Source organism: Sinocyclocheilus anshuiensis, unplaced genomic scaffold (genome assembly GCF_001515605.1).
Source record: "Sinocyclocheilus anshuiensis isolate Anshui unplaced genomic scaffold, SAMN03320099.WGS_v1.1 scaffold890, whole genome shotgun sequence".
Lineage (NCBI taxonomy): Eukaryota > Metazoa > Chordata > Actinopteri > Cypriniformes > Cyprinidae > Sinocyclocheilus > Sinocyclocheilus anshuiensis.
Window position 1 is genome coordinate 403,981 of NW_015537986.1, and position 19,382 is coordinate 423,362.

Genomic DNA, 19,382 nt, shown 5'->3' on the forward strand with positions numbered 1-19,382 from the left:
GAATACATTCAGCATTTTTTGCAATTCTGTGTAGTGCCACTAGTTGCAGAAATTACACAATGCAACCTTTTTAATCTGCAGGTTAAATCAATCTCTCCCTCACCACCCTCGAAACGCTATTTCGACAGAGGGGGACCCCACGGAATGCGTTTTCGACAGAGCGGACCGCCAAAGGAGGGGAAAACTGCAGAGGGAAAAAATGTGATTGGGCTAGTTTCGGGCTAGTTTTGAATAGCAATTGGGCTGGTTTTGTTTCACAGACATGGCAACCTTGAATGTAGCTGTAAAGGTGGACAAATTGTAACTGGAGGTGGACAAATTGAGACACCTGAATACTGTAAGCTCAATGTCGTAGCCAACTGTGTGACTGGACTTGAAGATTGGATCAAGTAGATTTTTATAAGACTAGTATAACAATCAAGATAAAGGGCATTTAAAGTGGAAAACCCACACTGTCTAGTAAAGTAGCTACTCATATTCAGCCAAATAGAAGTGTATCATTGCACATGACAGACTATTGTGCTTCAATGGTTAATGATGGAAAATTACACATCAAACTATATATAAAATGCAAAGGCAGTTACACATCCACTGATCAGCTTTGACAAACATAACATTTAACATTTGTTAAGATAAAAATATGGAATGGAACCATCGAGTTTTTGTGTAGTTCACATTAGAGATCACAAGCTTAAAGGTCATGACTGTTGTCCACTCCACTGGGTTTCCATGGGCTGTCGCAGGAACTCCTCCACCTGTCGGGCCATGTCCATGGTCTCATCCAGATCAAATTCACCTTCAGTGTCTAACATGGAGTCATTCCTTCAGATGCACACACACACACACATACACCAGTCATGCACTGGGTTCGTTATTGCAGAGATCAACAGTGATAGCAATGGGAAAGAAAATAACCATATACAAGATGTTCCTCAGAACTTACATTGATGGATAGATTGTGAAGTTATTGTGTTGATTGACAGTGGGTGATGCTGCATGCTCCATGAAGGAATTCCCAGGAGAGGGTTCAGGATTGGGCGAAGAAAACCTGAGAAAGAAAAAAATGCATACAGGTCATCTGTATTAACCTCTGATCTCTTAAGTAATTTTTTGCAATAAACTGAGAATGTGTAATGCTTCCGGTATATTGCATTCAAATACACATTATAATTGTGTCAAATAAGTGTTCAAATTCCACAGTTTGTGCATATAATTATAATTACATATAATGTGCATATCATTTCCATTATTAAATTAAATTATTATAATATACTGATATTATTTTGGCCATTTTCACCCTTAGATACTAGCATTCACTGTGAGGAAATAAAAATACATACGTATGGGTCCATAATAGGGTTGCTCTAGTCCTTTAGTCCATATTGAGATTATATATATATATATGTGCGTGTGTGTGTGTATATAGATGGAAAAAAACTAATACTAGTCCTACTAATAGAAGTAAATAGCCTCAAACAATTATTGAAGACAAGTAAACAGTCAGTAATACAATAAAAGAAAGATTACAGGTAATAATGTTGTAAATAATGTTCAGTTTCTTGCACAGACTAATCATTTCACTTCATAAGACCTCAAAATATTGTCAGGGGCCATGGGTATTAATTTTGTGTTCCTTGATAAGCTTTTTTTTTAATTCTCAAAAACCAGTAGCCGCTGACTTGCATTTTATGAATCACCAAGGACCACAGTTTCATCTAAAAATCTTTACTGTTCTACTGAAGAAAAACATTCACCTACATCTCGGATGGCCTGAGAGTAAATTGACAGCAAATTTTTTTGGGTGAACTATCCCTTTAAATCCGACTGTATATATTGGAACATGTAGAAACACATTTCTCTAATATCCAGGAATTATTGATGATAATCAATCAGGTCAGTTTTTGACTTTTTGTATATTAAAAACTTGAGAGAAGAGAACAATACTCACTCAACTTTCACCACCTGCTTGATCTCTGGTTTGACATATCCATCCCCCACTGCTTTTGCTGAAAAAACAAAATCATGCTCATTAAAGATTGTTAATAGAAACTCTTTAACACTTTAATTCACAAGAACCAAAGCATCCATATATTAAACTCTGTCATTAAGCCTCTGTTAAGCTTGAGTGGATTCTGACTAAATTAAAAACCATTTCTTTTACACGCTAAGCAGACATGTCTGTTATTGGTTATCTACACCAGTTACACAAATGACCTACATTGAATTCTAAAAACCTTTGTCGCTGAAAGGTGACAAGTCTGCATCCCTGAAAGTTGGGAAACACTATGCTAACTAACTGTAACTATGCTAACAATGAAGCATACAATCATTTGATGATATTTCTGTCTGCAAGAGAAACATGCATACAGTTTGGAGGTGTGCAGTAACGGGAGAAGACTTCCTCTTTCGGCTGGCTGGGATAGAGAAAGAGCAGATGATTCAGATCACTGATCCGATCGGCCAGAGAGCGGATAGAGAAATCTTTAGTAGTGAAGGGCATCAGGTTCCACACCATCCGTTCTCCTGCATAATGAAACACACATACTCAGAATGATGGCTGCTGAGTAAAGTCAAGCATTTCTGTTCAGCTTGGACCCACGTTTGGCTGAATGCATCTGAGTTCTCATTAGTATTGTCTTCACTAACCATTTAGAATCAGAATCAGAAGAGCTTTATTACCAAGTATATTTACACACACAAGGAATTTGACTTGACGACAGGAGCTTCCAGTGTAGAAGAAAGTACAGACATAGAGCAGACATATATGATAGTGCAGACATACATAGGAATAACACAGTAGGGATGGAATATAACACTAATGTAAGAAAAAAAAACAGAAATTAAATAATGTACTATATACAGAAATAGAAGTATAGATAAAAAAATGTAATATTGTTTAGATAAATGTACAGATATGTTATAAGTGTGCAGATAACATATCTGTACATTTACTGTGCTCCTTACCTGCTTTGTTCGGGTTTTCTGCGACCCATGCGATGGTGATGCCTCCGATCTCAGAGTCGCTGAAGCGCAGAAGGAACGTGCCGTTTGGTTTGGACATCAACATGTCCTGAGCTTGCTGCTTGTTCAGGAAACCCAGAATCGCTCTGCAGATAAACATACAACATTTTACCAATTGTTCTCTTATTAGTGTGCGAAGTGTGCTGAATCAGTCTTTACCCATCATTCCAGTGAGACTTCAGGTGTTTCTTCATGAGCTCAATGACCCCATCAAACCACTGCCAGAATGTGAAGTTCCTGCCTGGCAAACTTTCCTGTCAAAACAAAAAACACCCAAGTCTGGATCCCGAGACTGGATATATTGCATTCATTTCAAATGTTCGGTTGCTTTTCTTCTTTTACAACACTGGATGTTCTGAGGAAAAAAACTAAAGTAATGGCTCTGAAGGGAGACTATGTAAAATAGGATTAGTTGCTGCACATTAGTGTTGGGAAGTCCAAGTTATTATTTATGTTTGCATCACATATTCTGTGTTTATGTCATGGTGTAATTACATGTTCCCAGACACACAGTATAACATATAAAATGTAATGCATGCCTCTAAAATGAAATTATTTTAAATTAAACTAGCAACATGCTCATTTAGTCTCATGATAACAAAAGGATGCATCAGTCAATTTAACCGATTCAGTCTAATTTGTTAACAAAGCGTACAGTCTGATTTCAACTCAAAGAACAACATCTTTAGGTGATAAGAGAGCTGATGTTCAGTTTGGCTATTAGTGATGGTTACCCTATTGAACTGTGACCAGGTGATGGTCATGTTGCAGTAGTCCTCAGTGTTATTGCTGGAGCTGCTGAAGGCTTTCTGAGCGAGAAACACCAGATTGTCTTCTGACAGGCCTCTGTCGCTCTGAACCTCCGATTTATATTTCATGTTCAAAGCCTCGCACAGCTGTGGCCACAGCACTTTATCAGGCACCACAAATGGCACTCGACCCTAAGGAGAAATCATGAAGAACCAAATGAGCACAAGTGTGTACTGTACTGCTGTGAATGTTGTAGTACACTGCAAGCACAAAATGTTTTCAGGACATTTCACATTGTTGCATTTTGGTTGTTAAATGAACTTAGGGCTTGGCGATTAATTAGAATTTAATGTTTTGCCACGATTTTATTTTTTATAAATCGAGGAATCATGATACTGAATAGAAATATTACTAAACGTTAGAATTAGACACTGTGACAATATTCCAATGTTAACAGTAAAGAGGAAAGAATGATCCAACCGCATGTTGGCGCACATGATTAACCGCTCACGTGTGACGCGCTCTGTGAAGGACCATAAGGTGCACAGAATGCGCTTTTGTGTTGACAAAGATGTGACGCGGACAGTGGAATAGGAAAAAATGCAGGAAGATGGGAGTTGAACTTCTTTTAACTTGAGCGCCGCGTTTTTAGAATGCCGTTTCATGCACGAGAGGCTGCAAGAGACATAAGCACAACAGTCAAACGCGTCCATGATCAGCGCAATCGAATATAAACCTGTAAAGAACTACTAGTGTATTTTCGAAATTTCATGCTTGCATCATGGTGACAGGCTGCTATTCATGGTTTTTACAGAACATTCATAGCCTAGTTAATAATAGTCTACTGGTGTTATACCTTAAGTAATTTTGAATTTGAATTACCTTGACTTTTGAGATTTTTTTTTAAGTATTTTCCTTGTATTATTTCTGAACATATGTGACCATGGACCACAAAACCAGTCTTAAGTTGAACGGGTATATTTGTAGCAATAGCCAAAAATACATTGTATGGGTCAAAATGATCGATTTTTCTTTTATGCCAAAAATCAATAGGATATTAATTAAAGATCATGTTCCATGAAGATATTTTGTAAATTTCCTACCGTAAATATATCCAAACTTAATTTTTGATTAGTAATATGCATTGCTAAGAACTTCATTTAGACAACTTTAAAGGCGATTTTCTCAATATTTAGATTTTTTTGCACCCTCAGATTCCAGATGTTCAAATTGTTGAATCTCGGCCAAATATTGTCCTATCCTAACAAACCATACATCAATGGAAAGCTTATTTATTCCGTTTTTAGATGATGTATATATCTCAATTTTGAAAAATTGACACTTAAGACTGGTTTTGTGGTCCAGGGTCACATATAACATGTATAAGACAAGTTTGTAGAAGATATTTAACGTTAACAAGAGATTTGTTTAACATTTACATCATGCTGACAACTTCATGTGTGGTGCACTTAAAATAGAAATTTCTTTAACTAGAGGGTTAATATAAAAAGAAGTTACTTGAATCATGTTGTAGTTACATTTTCAAGTTGACTAGTTAAAAATCGAGAATTGGTCAAACGTTCTGGAAAAATTTAGATTTTATTTTTTTGCCATATCGCCCAGCCCCAAACGAACTTAAACATTCTGGACCTTGTTAAGAGAGTGGTGTGTACTCCAATCCCAGTCAAGCAACATCAGTTTACAATATAAATGAAAATCCATTAAAAGTGTAAATGGATTATATCTGACAGATTAGAAGACAACAGAAACAGACTATTTGTGTTAAGTCGCCTCAAAACAACTTTATAAATGTATTTTTATGGAGAAGTATATCTAATCAAACTTTCTAAAAAAACTTTTGTTAGAGACAGAACGGGTGAAATGATTTTATTCAAATTATGAAATGACATTTTTACTAGCTGGGTAATCTTGCAATATAAAAAGACAACCCTCTCATGTCCATCAGCTGGAGGGTAAAAGATACATCAGCTGAGAACAGTACATTTTGTTGAAATATGCTAAGAATATGTAAATGATGTGTCCACTAACTGTCTCAGAGAAAGCATTATCCCACAGTACAGTTGCTGTAGCGTTATTATCTTGACTCCCATGAACGATGACCACAACAGGCAGGGATAATGTCTGCACAAGAGAGAGAAACAAAAAGGGACAAATTTATGAATGATACAAAGGCGCATAATAAAATTCAACAAATAAGAATAACTTTGACAGAATTTCTGTTTTCGTTTTACCTTCACGTGAAACACAAGTTCATTGCCTCCCACACTGAACTGAGACTCAAACAGAACCGTAAACTTCTCTTCAGTCACTGACTCGGCCCCGCGGCGGTCTGACCGCTTAATACGCTTCAGAGACTGTAAACAAGAGGGAAATAAGTCATCATCATTAAAATATATATAAAACTTTTTTGATTAATCAAATGCCAAAACATCCACTGCATCAAATAACAGCAGGCAAAAAATTTAACGTTTATAATCTTTAGGCCTTATTAACAAATTTCTGCAGAATGACTAAATTTGTTCATGATTTTTTTTCTCATGCTCGTGTTTCATGTAGTTAGTCATGTAATATTGCTAACAGTATAAAAGTTAATCTTATGTTTACTTCATAAAAACTGGTTTCACAGTAAAAAGACACATGTACCACAGCCTTAAAAGGGGGACATTTGTAGAATTATACTAAAAGGCCTTTTACTTGCTAAAAAGTATGAACTATCAATCAGACGACAGAAGGCATGTAGTAGATTGTGTATAACAGGTTTCTCAGCAAAGTTTTGATCAAGCTGATATTTTAGAGGCCTCTGAAATTTGCGAATCAAATATGATACAGAAAGGTTTATAGGGTTTATAGGGTTAACAGCATTTTGTGGTGCATGCAAACACACACAATGTGTAATGTGAAGCCTTTAAGCACAGGTTACCATGGTCCTGAAGTGTGCACTCAGGGTGCCAGTGGTTTGGTGGTACTCCATCACACAGTTGTTGTTTAGAATCTCTCCACTGCTGTCACTTCAGTGAAAAGAGAGGACAAACAGTCATGTCACTTTTTATTGTCATTCAAAAACATGCACACATTCAGAAACAAAACAGTGTTTCTCTACATGTCTTGGTGGTGACATCCATAAAACCATTTCAAAACAGTAAGTACACAGGACATTGCACGACAAGTAACAGTATACATAGTATACATGGTACACATATAACGGTTACAATGATATACAGAGCTGTAATTTTATGCCGCCAATCTAGTGAGTACCTCTTTGTGTTTTCAGGCCCCCAAAATGCCGTTGTCATGTGAATGAGCAGCCAAAACGCACAAAAAGTTTTCAGTTTTTAGTCTGTCATGTAAACGTCCCCTTAATTTAGTTGCCAAATTGTCTGGTGAGTAAAAAAGTTCATTTCATTTCATTTTGGCCCCTAATTTCAATGAAAATGATCTCTAAATCTATTCTCAGTGAAGTGTGCATTGATTTGAAGAGTCAGACATGTCATTGCACTCACTGCTGACTGGTTCAATATCTGTTTGCAATCTGAAAGAGAACAAATCCTGCTACGGAGGTTAGTTACTACAACCAGGGATGCACAAAAGTGGTGCGCATGCGCAACCGCTCATTTGCAAACTGACATGGCTGCCAGCTGTTAATACATTTTAGATTGACTAACTGTAATACTATGTAAGATTTCCATTCAAACTGAAAGCATAAATCTTGGCTAAGTGCTGCCAGAATGCAAAACTGTGACATTTCATTCGCTGATACGCTTCACTCAGCAGTGCTAAAACAGGCAATGCATATAATTACTTGCCGGCAACCCAGAAAACCCAGAAGCAAACCAGACTGAAAATCTTATGTGCATCCGTGATTATGACCATGAACATCGGTAAAAGCAGACCCACTTTTGTAGTACCTAAAACCAATGGTTGGCACAAAATAATCTAAAACTTTCCTGGCTAGCCACCTAAACTGGTTTTAAGGCACAGGTCCCTGATGTTACACAATAAAGCAGCTAAATCTAAATCTAAATGCTAAATCTATTCCATGTTGAGTTTTAGTCAAAGCCATATGAGGCCATTATGTCAGTTGCTTGGTTTTAATTTCTGTAGTTAAACAAAAATTCAGTTGCTGCTGAAAAGTGTATCATTTTATTTGAGTAGGACAGTGTAAGGGTCTGTCTGAATGCAGTTAAGTGTTTTGTAACCTTACTTGCGGGTGTTCTCGTTCTTCAGTAAGGCCTTGGCCTGCTGTTCACTGATGATGGTGGCCTTAACCTGTGGAGGGTTCATGTGGACATTGAGTTTCCCTCCGACCAGCAAGCGAACTGTTGCTGAAAATTTGGTTTGAGTCTTCAGCACTTGAGGAGGCTGTTTCTCAATTATAAATGTGCTGCAAAGAGACCAGAAGCAAAGACACCACTGAAAACCTTGCTTCTCTGAGAGAGAAATGATAGTGACCAATGATGGCAGTGACTGAGTACACACCTGGTGACGAGTGCTGATATGATGTCTGTGACAGTAGCGTTGAGGTCAGTAAGCAGTTCTTCTGTGGGTCCGGGAATGGGCAGCTGCTGTGTCAGGTGTTCAACTCGGCGAATCTGCTGTCTGTTTTGCCAAATCATATCGGCCAACTTCTCACACCTGCATTCACAAAACAAGAACATAAAATACTGTACCACCAACGTGTTCAAAGCAAGTTGCACTGTGTATGTGAGGTAGTGGACACAGTGCAACTTGCATATAACATTTACATGTTATATTTCCTAACATGTAAATATTTATATGAACATAAATAGATCCAACAACTGAGATATAAACTGAACAAATTTCACAGACATTTCATGGACAGAAATGGTTTGTGAAATTAAATGTTTATTAAACAATAAAAGATTTATTTAAATTATATAAATGCATATTTGCTGAATGCTTATGGTAAACGAGAAAGTATTATAATGTTTGCCTTTTTACTATATAAAACAATCATTATAATACTTTATTGTATACCTTTTAATTCCTTTAACAATTATATCTGATTATCCCATAGGAAAGAAAAATCAAAAGTGAGATCTCTTTAACAACTCAAATATTTCTCCTAGACAGAAATGAGTTTACTTTAAGATCGAATGGAGATTTTTGCTTGAGTCTCCTGCTTCTCAAACTTGTCTCCTGAGACAAAAACTCTAACAATCTCACAATGGTCTCCTTTAAAGCTTTAAAATAGATCTCAACAACATCACACACTGTGCTCAGATTTTTCTCCTTAGCTAAAGACTCTGGTGGTCTCACATTTGTCTCCTCCAAAGTTTCAAACAAGATCTCAACAGCATCGCACACTGTGCTCAGATTTTTCTCCTTTGCTAGAGACTCTGGATCTCTCACATTTGTCTCCTCCAAATTTTAGATTATAGATCTCAACAACATCTCACACTGTGCTTAGAAGTTTCTCTTTAGCTAAATAATCTGGGGGTCTCATATTTGTCTCCTGTAATGCTTTAAAAGAGATCGCAACAACTTTACAAAGTGTGCATCAAGTCAAGTACTTGAAAAGCACTAAATAAAGGGGGGAAATCATAAATTCAGTGTTAAAGGCTATATTGAGAGAGAAGTTATGCAGAAATAAGGATAATGTTACTTTTTATGGGACAATGTTTATGTAATTCTTAGGCACATAATTTGTTGTTAGAAATAGTAATGTAACGGATGCCTTAATCAAAACTGATCTATAGAAAATGTAACCCTGGAGCTTTCTTTGCTGAAAGGCACATACATGGCTTATGACTCAGTCTTGATTATTAATTGACTAATTTGATTATTAATACATATTATATGGTAGACATGTTTGAGCTCATATTGAGTCATTTGACTTGGTGCACACTTTGTAAAGTTATTGAAATCACTTCTGAAATTTAGAGGAGACAAATGTGAGAGCTCTCGAGTCTTTAGTGTAGGAGAAAAATCTGAGCACACTGTGTAATGTTGTTGAGATCTTTTCTAAACTTTTGAGGAGACAAATGTGAGAGATCCAGAGTCTAGCTAAGGAGAAAAATCTGAGCACAGTGTGTGATGTTGTTAAGATCTCTTCAAAACTTTTGAGGAGGCAAATGTGTGAGATCCAGAGTCTCTAGCTAAGGAGAAATATCTGAGCACAGTGTATAAAGTTGTTGAGATCTCTTCTAAAGCTTTAAAGAAGACCATTGTGAGAGTGTGTTAATACTAAACAAAGCAAAAAAAAACAAAAAAAAAACCCCGGTACACTAGTGTTACATTTGTTTAAAAAAAGGTATTGCTCTTTTACTAAGCATCTTGCACTTGTAAGTCCTTTCTAGTGTGTTTGGAAAATGTGACTGACCATTAAAGGTGAAAATCCCCATTGCAATAAAAAGCAACAGCAATATCTGAACAGTAAAACATTTTTATAATGGAGTCTTGCAAGAGATTACAGCAAGACAATAAAGAGATCTCCCATGTTTCTCACACGTTTCTCTCCCATTGTCATTTTGGATTCCTTTCTTTCAGAACTTTCTCATTTCTCAGTTGTGTCTACTTTTATTTCTCCTAAGGATTTTTAGGAGAAACATCTGAGACAGCTGAGACTAAAATGAGAAATACATGAGAATCACAACTAAGTCTCCTGAGATTAGAAAGAGCAACCACTGAGCAATGAAATATTCCTATAATGGATCCTTGATAGTTTGCAGCAAGACAATAAAGAGATATTCTGTTTCTTCCACCACATTCGCTGTTTTGACTCTTTTTTTCTCAAATATTTCTCATGTCTCATTTGTGTCTACTTCCATTTCTCCTAAGGAATTTTAGGAGAAACATCCGAAATGCTGTTGATACTAAAATGAGAGATATATGAGAATCTCATCTAAGTCTCCTGAGCTTAGGAAAAGCAATACATTTTTCCTATGGGATTAGACAGACTTCTATCCGTATCAGACAGAACTGTTAAACAGTGACAGCAAACGATGACTAGAGAGAACGTGAACACTGTGTGCTCAGGCGCTGCTGTTCTCAGCACCGTCAAAATAAAAGTCTCGCGCGCTGTCTAAATAAAAGTACCGCCTCAAACACATCGGCCAAACAGAAAAACATATCGGCCGATGCCGATATTTAAAGGGGTCATATGATGCAACTTAAAGTTTTCCTTTCTCTTTGGAGTGTTACAAGCTGTTCGTGAATAGATAAGATCCCTAAAGTTGCAAAGACTAAAGTCTCAAACCCAAAGAGATATTCTTTATAAAAGTTAAGACTCGTCCACGCCCTCTTAAAACACCTCGTTTAAACGTCCCCACATGTCTACGTCACTGTGTGGGAAGATTTGCATAACACCGCCCAAATGTTCACGCAAAGAAAGAAGGCGTAACATTGATTCTCGCTGTAGTATTGTTGCCACTGCCATGTCATGGAGACGCTGTGTTTCGTGTGAAAGCGAAACTACTTTGTTTGGATACCCAAATATTCGTGTGTGTGCAGCGCATTTTACAGAGGACTGTTTCCTGGACCTGGGAGAGTAGCCTACAATGTCGTCTGTGCACAAAGGCTGTTTCTATAAAGTGGGGCAATTCCAACTTTGCAAGGACAGTCTGGCGCTTCTGACTCACAGCCTGTAAGTACATTTTCATATTTAAAGAATTTGCCACTGACGATTCAAATGCGGGTTTTGAGCAGTGTAGAGTAGCACTTGTTGTTTTTCATTTCTCCAATCACAAATGCAGACATGATTTTATGTTTACGTGGTGCTATATGCAACGCAACGCGTAAAAATACAGTATAAGTCATTATAATCAGTAATTATGTCCCCACTGGATGCAACAAATGCCTCGTTTATAATGGGTTTTATTGTTTTTGTCTCATCGCGCCGGGACACGGCATCACAGTATAGCAAGGGGCTTGAGGTATTCGTCCAATCACAACTCACTGGATAGCTGGCCGATCAGAGCATACCTCGCTTTTCAGACCGATGAGCTTTGTAAAAATCGACGCGTTTCAGAAAGGCGGGGCATAGAGGAGCAAAAATAATGTACAGTATGTGTAAAATAATGTGTTTAAAACCTTAAACCATAAACACATTGCATTACACCAAATACACAAAATAATGTTCTTTTTAGCAACGTCATATGACCCCTTTAAAAATTTTCAAAAATCGGCCAATATATCGTCTTGGCGATATATCGTCGACCACTATTTTAAACATTTAGTGTCTTAAAGCGATAGTTCACTCAAAAATAAAAATTACCCCATGATTTACCCACCCTCAAGGCATCCTAGGTGTATATGACTTTCTTCTTTGAGACAAATCCAATCAGGGTGTTAACGGAAGCTAGAGATTACTGTTTATAAAGTTTTAAATATGGATATTTTTCTTACAAAAACATCTTGATTCACTTCAGGAGGCCTTTATTAACCCCCCGCAGTCGTGAGGAGCACTTTTTATGATGGATGGATGCGCTTTTTTGGACTTCTTTTGGACTATTGAAAAATAACACCCATTCACTGCTATTATAAAGCTTGGAAGAGCCAAGACATTTTTTAATATAACTTTGATTGAATTTGTCTGAAAGAAGAAAGTCATATACACCTAGGATGCCTTAAGGGTAAATCATCAGGTAATTTTCATTTTTGGGTGAACTATCCCTTTAAGGACTGTTCCACAGTACATTTATGTGTGTGTGTGTGTGTGTGTTTAGAATTTTATTTTATTGACTGGTATTTTACATTATTTCTGAATGTAATAATAAAATGTAATATATCCCTTTTTCTCTATCATCAATGCAATTGCGACCAAGTGTGACTTACATTCAGGTGCAATTTTTTTTTTTTTTTTTCAGAAAAAATATGGCAATTTATATTGACTTACACTTTGATAACAAATGTCTCTATATGTCAACAGTTGGTAGAAAACATGTAAGCTGCCTTTGTTTATGGTGTGAAACAGGCCTCAGGGTTTGTGTCAGGGTAAGTCATAATAATTCGCTTATAAAAAGAGTCTATGGTACTCCCTCAGGCCCTGTAAACATGTGTAAGTGTGTGTATATTGTGCATCAGTACCAGGCTTGCAGTATGTCCAGTCCTCCCTCTGATGGTCCTCCATTGCCTGCGAGCTGCTGTCGTCTCTTCCACTGAATCAGTTCATCATCTACGATCACAGTTTGCTGTTTCCGCAACAGAGCTAGAGTCCTCTGATGCTTCTCTGCCAGTTCCTATACACAAACACACATTATGTTTTTCAACCAATGGATATGATGGAGAATATTGCTTCTGCTTCTGAAAACAAACAAAACATTTGTTACTGATTTTATACTGTTGCAAGCAAAAAATAAAAAAATAAAAACATACATGCGTATATGCGTATCATATGGATTCAGTGTACCTGTCTGTATTTCTGTAAGGTGTTGGCCTCTCGTGTGAGCCAGGCCTCTAGTGTTGACTTCCTGCTCTGCAGACCTGATTCTCTCTGAACACGCTCAGCTGGAGGAATGCTGGCCAAACTACTCAACTGAGCTATTCGACAAAGAGAAAACTTCAATTAATCATTTAAAAATACAGTTCAATGACACATTACTCAACAGCATTTCCTGTGTAGCTTTGTTTTTTTCACATTTTTGCTATTTATATCAGAACAACTCACTCGGCTTGAGTTCAACATGTTCAAAACTTGACTCGGTTTGATTCGACTGTTTCAAAAGATGATTTGTTCACACAATGGACATCGCTAAGCACATCAGACCAGGCAATATTGTCCCATTTGTCCAGTTTTGTCCAATCTTGCTCCTGGAGAAGCTATTTTCCAGCAGAGTTTATCTCCAACAGACCTGTCTGGAAGTTTCTAGTAACCCTGAAGACTCTGTTATCAGGGTTGGAGTTAAACTTTGCAGAAGGGTGGACCTCAAAAAGCAAGAATGGTCACTCTTAGGAGTCTTTTTTTTTTTTTTTAATAAATTGTTTAAAAAATTGCAATCTCAAAAGTTATGGGTTTGAATCAGTCTGACCATTTTTTCACATAATCAGTTAAGTGTGTGTTTCCCAAAATTTCATTAGTACCTCATAAGTCGTCGTAAGTACTAAAACAGTTCAATTATTTAGCGTTAACCAAACTAAGAAGCCAATGAACATTCACGGCATCTCGATGTTGTGTGGTTGATGCCATGTTTGTAAAAGCATAATTTTGTAGAAATTATAATGCGCTGGCTGAATGAACACATATAGCCTGAAGGAGTAAAGTGTACAGCAATTACATACTGCATGTAAACGTTTTTCAACGGTTTTCTGTTGTTTCTGTGTAAATGAACTATAATAACCTTACAGTATTTGCAATCTTGAATGAACTAATTAGTAGAAGTTCTTACTCCACCACCTGTGTGACATCATTAACGACAGTCCCACATTGTTGAACCAACGTTGTTCAAACAACGGTTGTGCGAACATGTTACTACCGTTTTGGTAAACAGTTGTGTGTTGCTAGTTAATTTGCATTGTACTATGGTAGTTAGGCAGCAAGTTAAGTCATTGTACAGGAAACAAATTCCAGAGAGGCTACTGAATCAACAAATGACTCACTTACTGAACTACAAGTTCCATGTCAATTCATCATTACTTTAATGTAGCAATAAGGCAGCTTTTACAAAAGTGTTGCGTTTATAATTTTGTATATATATATAGATAGATAGATAGATAGATAGATAGAGAAATTTTCTCTTTATTTGTAGACATCAAAGGTATGTCATATTTTATTTAAAATTTACTCTAAAAAGTTTCTGAATCAAGCATTCAGTGGTGTTGTAGTTTAATATGGAATAAACTCACTGTATATGATATGTAAATGATACTGGATGTGAGGATTAGGACAGCATATGTTCATACCCTGTATCCTCAAGCTCTCCTGGTATTGAATGATGAAGTACTCTTGACTGTGCTGTAGCTTGCGGAGGTCATTCTCTGTGTCCTGTGTCATAACACGTAGCTCCTCAAACGTCTGGTTGATCTGCTGATATCTCTGAGGGGTCCCATCTACCGGACCTGACCCCGGACTGCTGGCCTGATTGCGACAAACAAACAAGATATCACTTGCTCACTATCCAATTATGACATCCTCAGTGTAAATCAACAACCAAAGAAGCTGCATGTGTGACTTACGTTGGATGCTTCCTTTACAAGTCTTTGCTCCGTGTACAGGATGTGTTTGACACACCGCACAAGCTCCAGAGGGCAAGGGTCATAGGAGCTCTAAAAAAACATAGGATCATCATTGGTATGAATTCAATTCAACAGAGGTACAAATCTTTTGCAATGAAACATGCAACAGACCTTGAATGATGTGTCACTTTAGTCTGTGTATATGTGAACCAATATTATTTTATTTTTTAACAAATAAAAGTGTTTTTATTTCTGATTTTTTTTCTGAGTTAATAATGGTTTGTGCGGCACGGTTCCAACAAGTAGTGCTGTTCTGCTTTTGGTGCGTTTTAAACATTTTCTCATTCGAAACAAAGTGGCAGCGCTTGTCAGTTATCAAAACAGAGAAATACAGAGACTCGATCTCTCATAACTAACTGCATCTGGTCTGTACCTTCAGCTGTGTGGCATAATGACCCAGTTTGATCTTCAGCAGGAAACCATCTTCACCCATCTGATGCTCTGCCTTCCTCTGCAGCTCCTGGATCAGACCATCCAGCAGACGCTTTGCTTTAAACTCGTCCTGCTGGTTCTCCAGGTCGATGGCATCCCTGCACACGACACAAATACTCTTCAGTCCATTTCATGCCCTGCTATGAAAGTAAACAGATTTTATTACATACACAGATCTGAGCTGCTAGTGGAGCAAAAAAGCTCACCACAGCTGAGCCTCCAGCCACTGCGCCAGGTAGTGGCGCACCTCGATGGGGAAGTGCTGCCCATAGAGAGATTGCATCTGATGCAGGGCATCCCCCTGCAGCTGCTGTGCCTGAATCCACAGCGCCATACCAGGCTCTGAACAGACAGACCGAGATGTGCACTTGTAACTTTAAGAATGGTATGAAAACAGTATCCCACAATGAAATGTGCTCAACATGACCTTCTGTTTCCAGCGTTTGATGAATACAAAATTGGATTAAAAATGCAAATAATACAAATGCAGACAATAACTGAACCATATTGATGCATTTAACTTTTACAATTTTATTTTCTAAAACAGTATACACAGCGCAGTACGCAGTAAACTAACATTCCATTGTGACCATAAGCTTTCATTAGGATGTTTTGATTCATGTTGAAATACAAGCATGCATACTAACTAAAACACGTATACTACCTAACAATATGTGAATAGGCACAGTTGGCACTGACTGTGTTCTAAATGGAACATAGCTTACTTTCTATTGAATACTGCAGAGAACACACTGAATGCTGTCAACAGCTTCTTAAAATCAGCATGAAACAGAAGTTGCTATAGTCTCTTCTTCCCTACTGTGACACATACTCTGTCAGAAAAAAATGTGTAAAAATTGTTTCTTTAGCTTGTCACTGTGGCTTTAAAGGGGTCATATGATGCGATTTCAATTTTTCCTTTCCCACACAGTATGCTCTGGCAGTGACACTGTTGCTGTCAGCCAGAGTATAACATAGACTGTGTAACACACACACACTTAACGGCAGAACTATATTTAATTGAGGATACGTTTCTGTCAAACATAGGATTAACCATTAGGCTTCTTCATGTTTTAATATTTATCTTGTGTATTATGTATTTATATGTATCATAAGTTTTGTTTTATATAGCCTACTTTTTACAATCTATATTTAAATACATAGGCCTATTCTAAATATGTATTTAAATAGCGACAATGTCAGTGACACTGAAAATCCATTGGCACATGCCACTCGTGATTCTCCACTGACACTTGTGGCATGTGCAGCTATACTATTGTGACAGAAAAACCTAAATAAATAGACTAATTTAGTGATTATTAAATAAATGTCAATTATATGTATTTACAAGTCAGTATTTTTTTCCAAACATGTTGTAGGCTATTTGAGTGGCATGTGCCACTGAATGTTGTGTAATACCAGTGTTATTGTATGTTGCTGATCACTGCAAACTATCCATTCTAGGAAACACACAGAATTAATCTATCATACGAATAGGCTACCGCATTTACAGTCGCATCCGTTACTTTGATTTTGGTACTGACACCTACTTGCGTGCATGCAGCATCATCAATAAAACATTGGTCATCGCAATCTAAAAATAATTCCTCTTATCAGTGCAAATCTCATCTATGGCTTTAATATTTAAAAAAAATATTTTTATAGAATTATGCAATAAGAAATTAAACCATTTTATAACAATGTGAGATTTTTTTATTAAAGTTTAGTTTTTTTATTAAAGGCTGACAGCAGAAGTGTCACTGCCGCAACATACGGTGACATGTTCTGTGACAATGTCAGAGAGTGGCACACTCTCCACTGACACATTACAGTGAAAACCAGAAGTGTGCCAATGCATAGTGGCATGTGCCAATGGCTTCCGTAAGTCAGATGCCATGTCACTTAATGCTAATACGCTACTGGAAATGAGACTCGCGCTGGGTGACTTAAAAAGTAACTCACAGAAAGTTATAGAAGCATACTGCAGTAGAAAAAAATAAAATAAAATAAAATATATATATATAACACAGCATAACTGTTGTTTCTCCGAGCAACACAGCAGTGTTTTGTTACTCTCAGCTTCATTAAACAGGCTGTGTAAATACATCTAATGTATTCATCTACAGCTTCTTTGTTTCCTCTGCAGTGGAAAGATGGAGTTTGTTGATACTGATTTCATTTGAATAGTAACAAACTCTACAGGGTCTTATTATTTTAACTGAATTAACTGATAAAATGTAAGAATTTGACATGAAAGATGACACATACATTTAATAAGGTTAGAAAAAAATTGCCCATTTATAAACAGTGGAAAATGACATCTGTTTTGTTATTTACAGCAACTCATTTTAGTTATTTCTAGTTCTTTCCAGACACAGAGCAATTTATTTTGAGAGTTGTTTAAGTGAACATCCTGTAACAGTGCAGTTTGGAGGAAGTTGCGATATTTAATTTTTAAAATTTTTATTATGGAAATAAAATCTTGCATTGAAAAAAAAAATAGATTTTTGTTTGTATATGCTGCCAATTATAGTTCTTAGAAAGAAAATCGGAATCGGCAAAAATCGGCATCGGCCAAGAAAATTGCAATCGTTGCATCTCTACATTAGGCTTGCCGCGATAGATGGTGCAGACGGTGATAACCGGTGTTAGGCCGCAACAATTAACCGGTGGGAAAATTTCCTCACCGTCACAACCCTACTCTACATTAAATTTAAACATACTGCAAAACAGAACAGTATGGTGGTATGTTTCAACTAATATTGTGTTTTTGTCAAGCTAACAATGTCCAAACATGCTGCATGTGCCCACACATTCTAAAGAAGAGTATTTTCGATGAAGCATGTAAATACCATGGAATCAGTTAGTACTAGTATGGTAATTAGTACTATCATTTCACCATGATACCATAATTTCACCATAGTAAATCACGGTACTTTTTTGTAAGGCTATGACGCCAAAAACTGATATTTAGGTAGCTCTTGAGACTCACGGACTAATTAAGCTAATATTATTTTATTTTTAATAGAAAATGTGTTTGTATTCCTGTTTTTGAGACTATACTACATTAGCATACACAAACATTAGCATCAGCACAAACTTGTTGCTTTAAACTCAAGAAGTGAGTTAACTTTAAGACTACAGGCAAACTAAAATGAAACATCGCCGAAATCATGTTTTATGGTATGAAACCTCTACACTACACGTTTATTTTCAGATGATGAATTTAACGGCTCATGAGATGTTTAGTTAGCATTAGCAATTAGCACTGTCAGCTAGCATTAGCTCGACCCTAAGGATAAAACATACAAACACAAGTGTTTAAAACTGTAGCGTTTACATCTGACAGTTTACCGGTGTCATAAACCAAATAAACCTGTATTTGCATCTGGATACATGATACATTATCACTCTGGAGCAGTTTAACGTCTGCTAAGCTAACTAGTTAAAGTACTTCATAATGCACAGTCAGCTGAAACCAGTCGCATGAGAACAACTGAATAATAAAAGTGATAAAACATGTGCTCACAGCATTAACGGAGACCTGCAGCCGAACGATTTGATGATGATTTGTAGATGTTAAACGTTTGACAGGGTTTATCCATCCATGAGCTCAACTGCACAAAATCACCACAGCAACTCTGAGCTGAACACACCTACACTGACATCTGCTGCCCACCACAAGATCTTATTTTATTTTAATAAACTATTTCATTAAATAATTTATTAATCTTTCCCTTTATGTTAGTTCAGTTTTTCAGTGGAGATTCTATAGTATCAGCTGAAACCTGTATTGAATTTGAAGTGGGGTAATCTTGAGTACTGTAGATATCCATTCTGGCATTTAGAACTTTTTTTTTTTTTTTTTTTGATAGACTACAGTTTAGATTGTTTTGTTAAAGTGTCTACTGAATGTGTTGATGGGGTTATCATTATACTTTTTTTTGTAATTTTCTAATTGTGAAGCA

At 36.8% G+C, this 19,382-nt stretch overlaps 1 protein-coding gene across 1 annotated transcript; it reads right to left on the minus strand.

Annotated features, from left to right (window-relative positions):
* Window positions 1-208: 208 nt before the first annotated feature.
* LOC107674616 (signal transducer and activator of transcription 5B-like) lies at window positions 209-19,054 on the minus strand. Its single transcript, XM_016468645.1, has 19 exons — window positions 18,944-19,054; window positions 15,621-15,756; window positions 15,356-15,512; window positions 14,923-15,012; window positions 14,650-14,824; window positions 13,160-13,290; window positions 12,838-12,989; window positions 8,269-8,424; window positions 7,994-8,173; window positions 6,713-6,800; window positions 6,024-6,146; window positions 5,821-5,913; window positions 3,756-3,962; window positions 3,181-3,275; window positions 2,965-3,107; window positions 2,368-2,523; window positions 1,949-2,006; window positions 944-1,048; window positions 209-822 (listed from the first exon to the last, which is right to left on the minus strand). Exons 2-19 carry the CDS (start codon window positions 15,746-15,748, stop codon window positions 699-701), a joined length of 2,361 nt encoding a protein of 786 aa, XP_016324131.1. The 5' UTR covers window positions 15,749-15,756; window positions 18,944-19,054; the 3' UTR covers window positions 209-698.
* Window positions 19,055-19,382: the final 328 nt, after the last annotated feature.

Coding starts and splice junctions, on each gene's coding strand:
- LOC107674616 (XM_016468645.1), bottom strand. CDS start 15,748: ATGGCGCTGTGGATTCAGGCACAGCAGCTGCAGGGGGATGCCCTGCAT. Junction 6,147..6,712: donor GTGCACACTTCAGGACCATG/GTAACCTGTGCT, acceptor TCTTGTTTACAG/TCTCTGAAGCGTATTAAGCG. Junction 2,524..2,964: donor AGAAAACCCGAACAAAGCAG/GTAAGGAGCACA, acceptor TTCATTATGCAG/GAGAACGGATGGTGTGGAAC.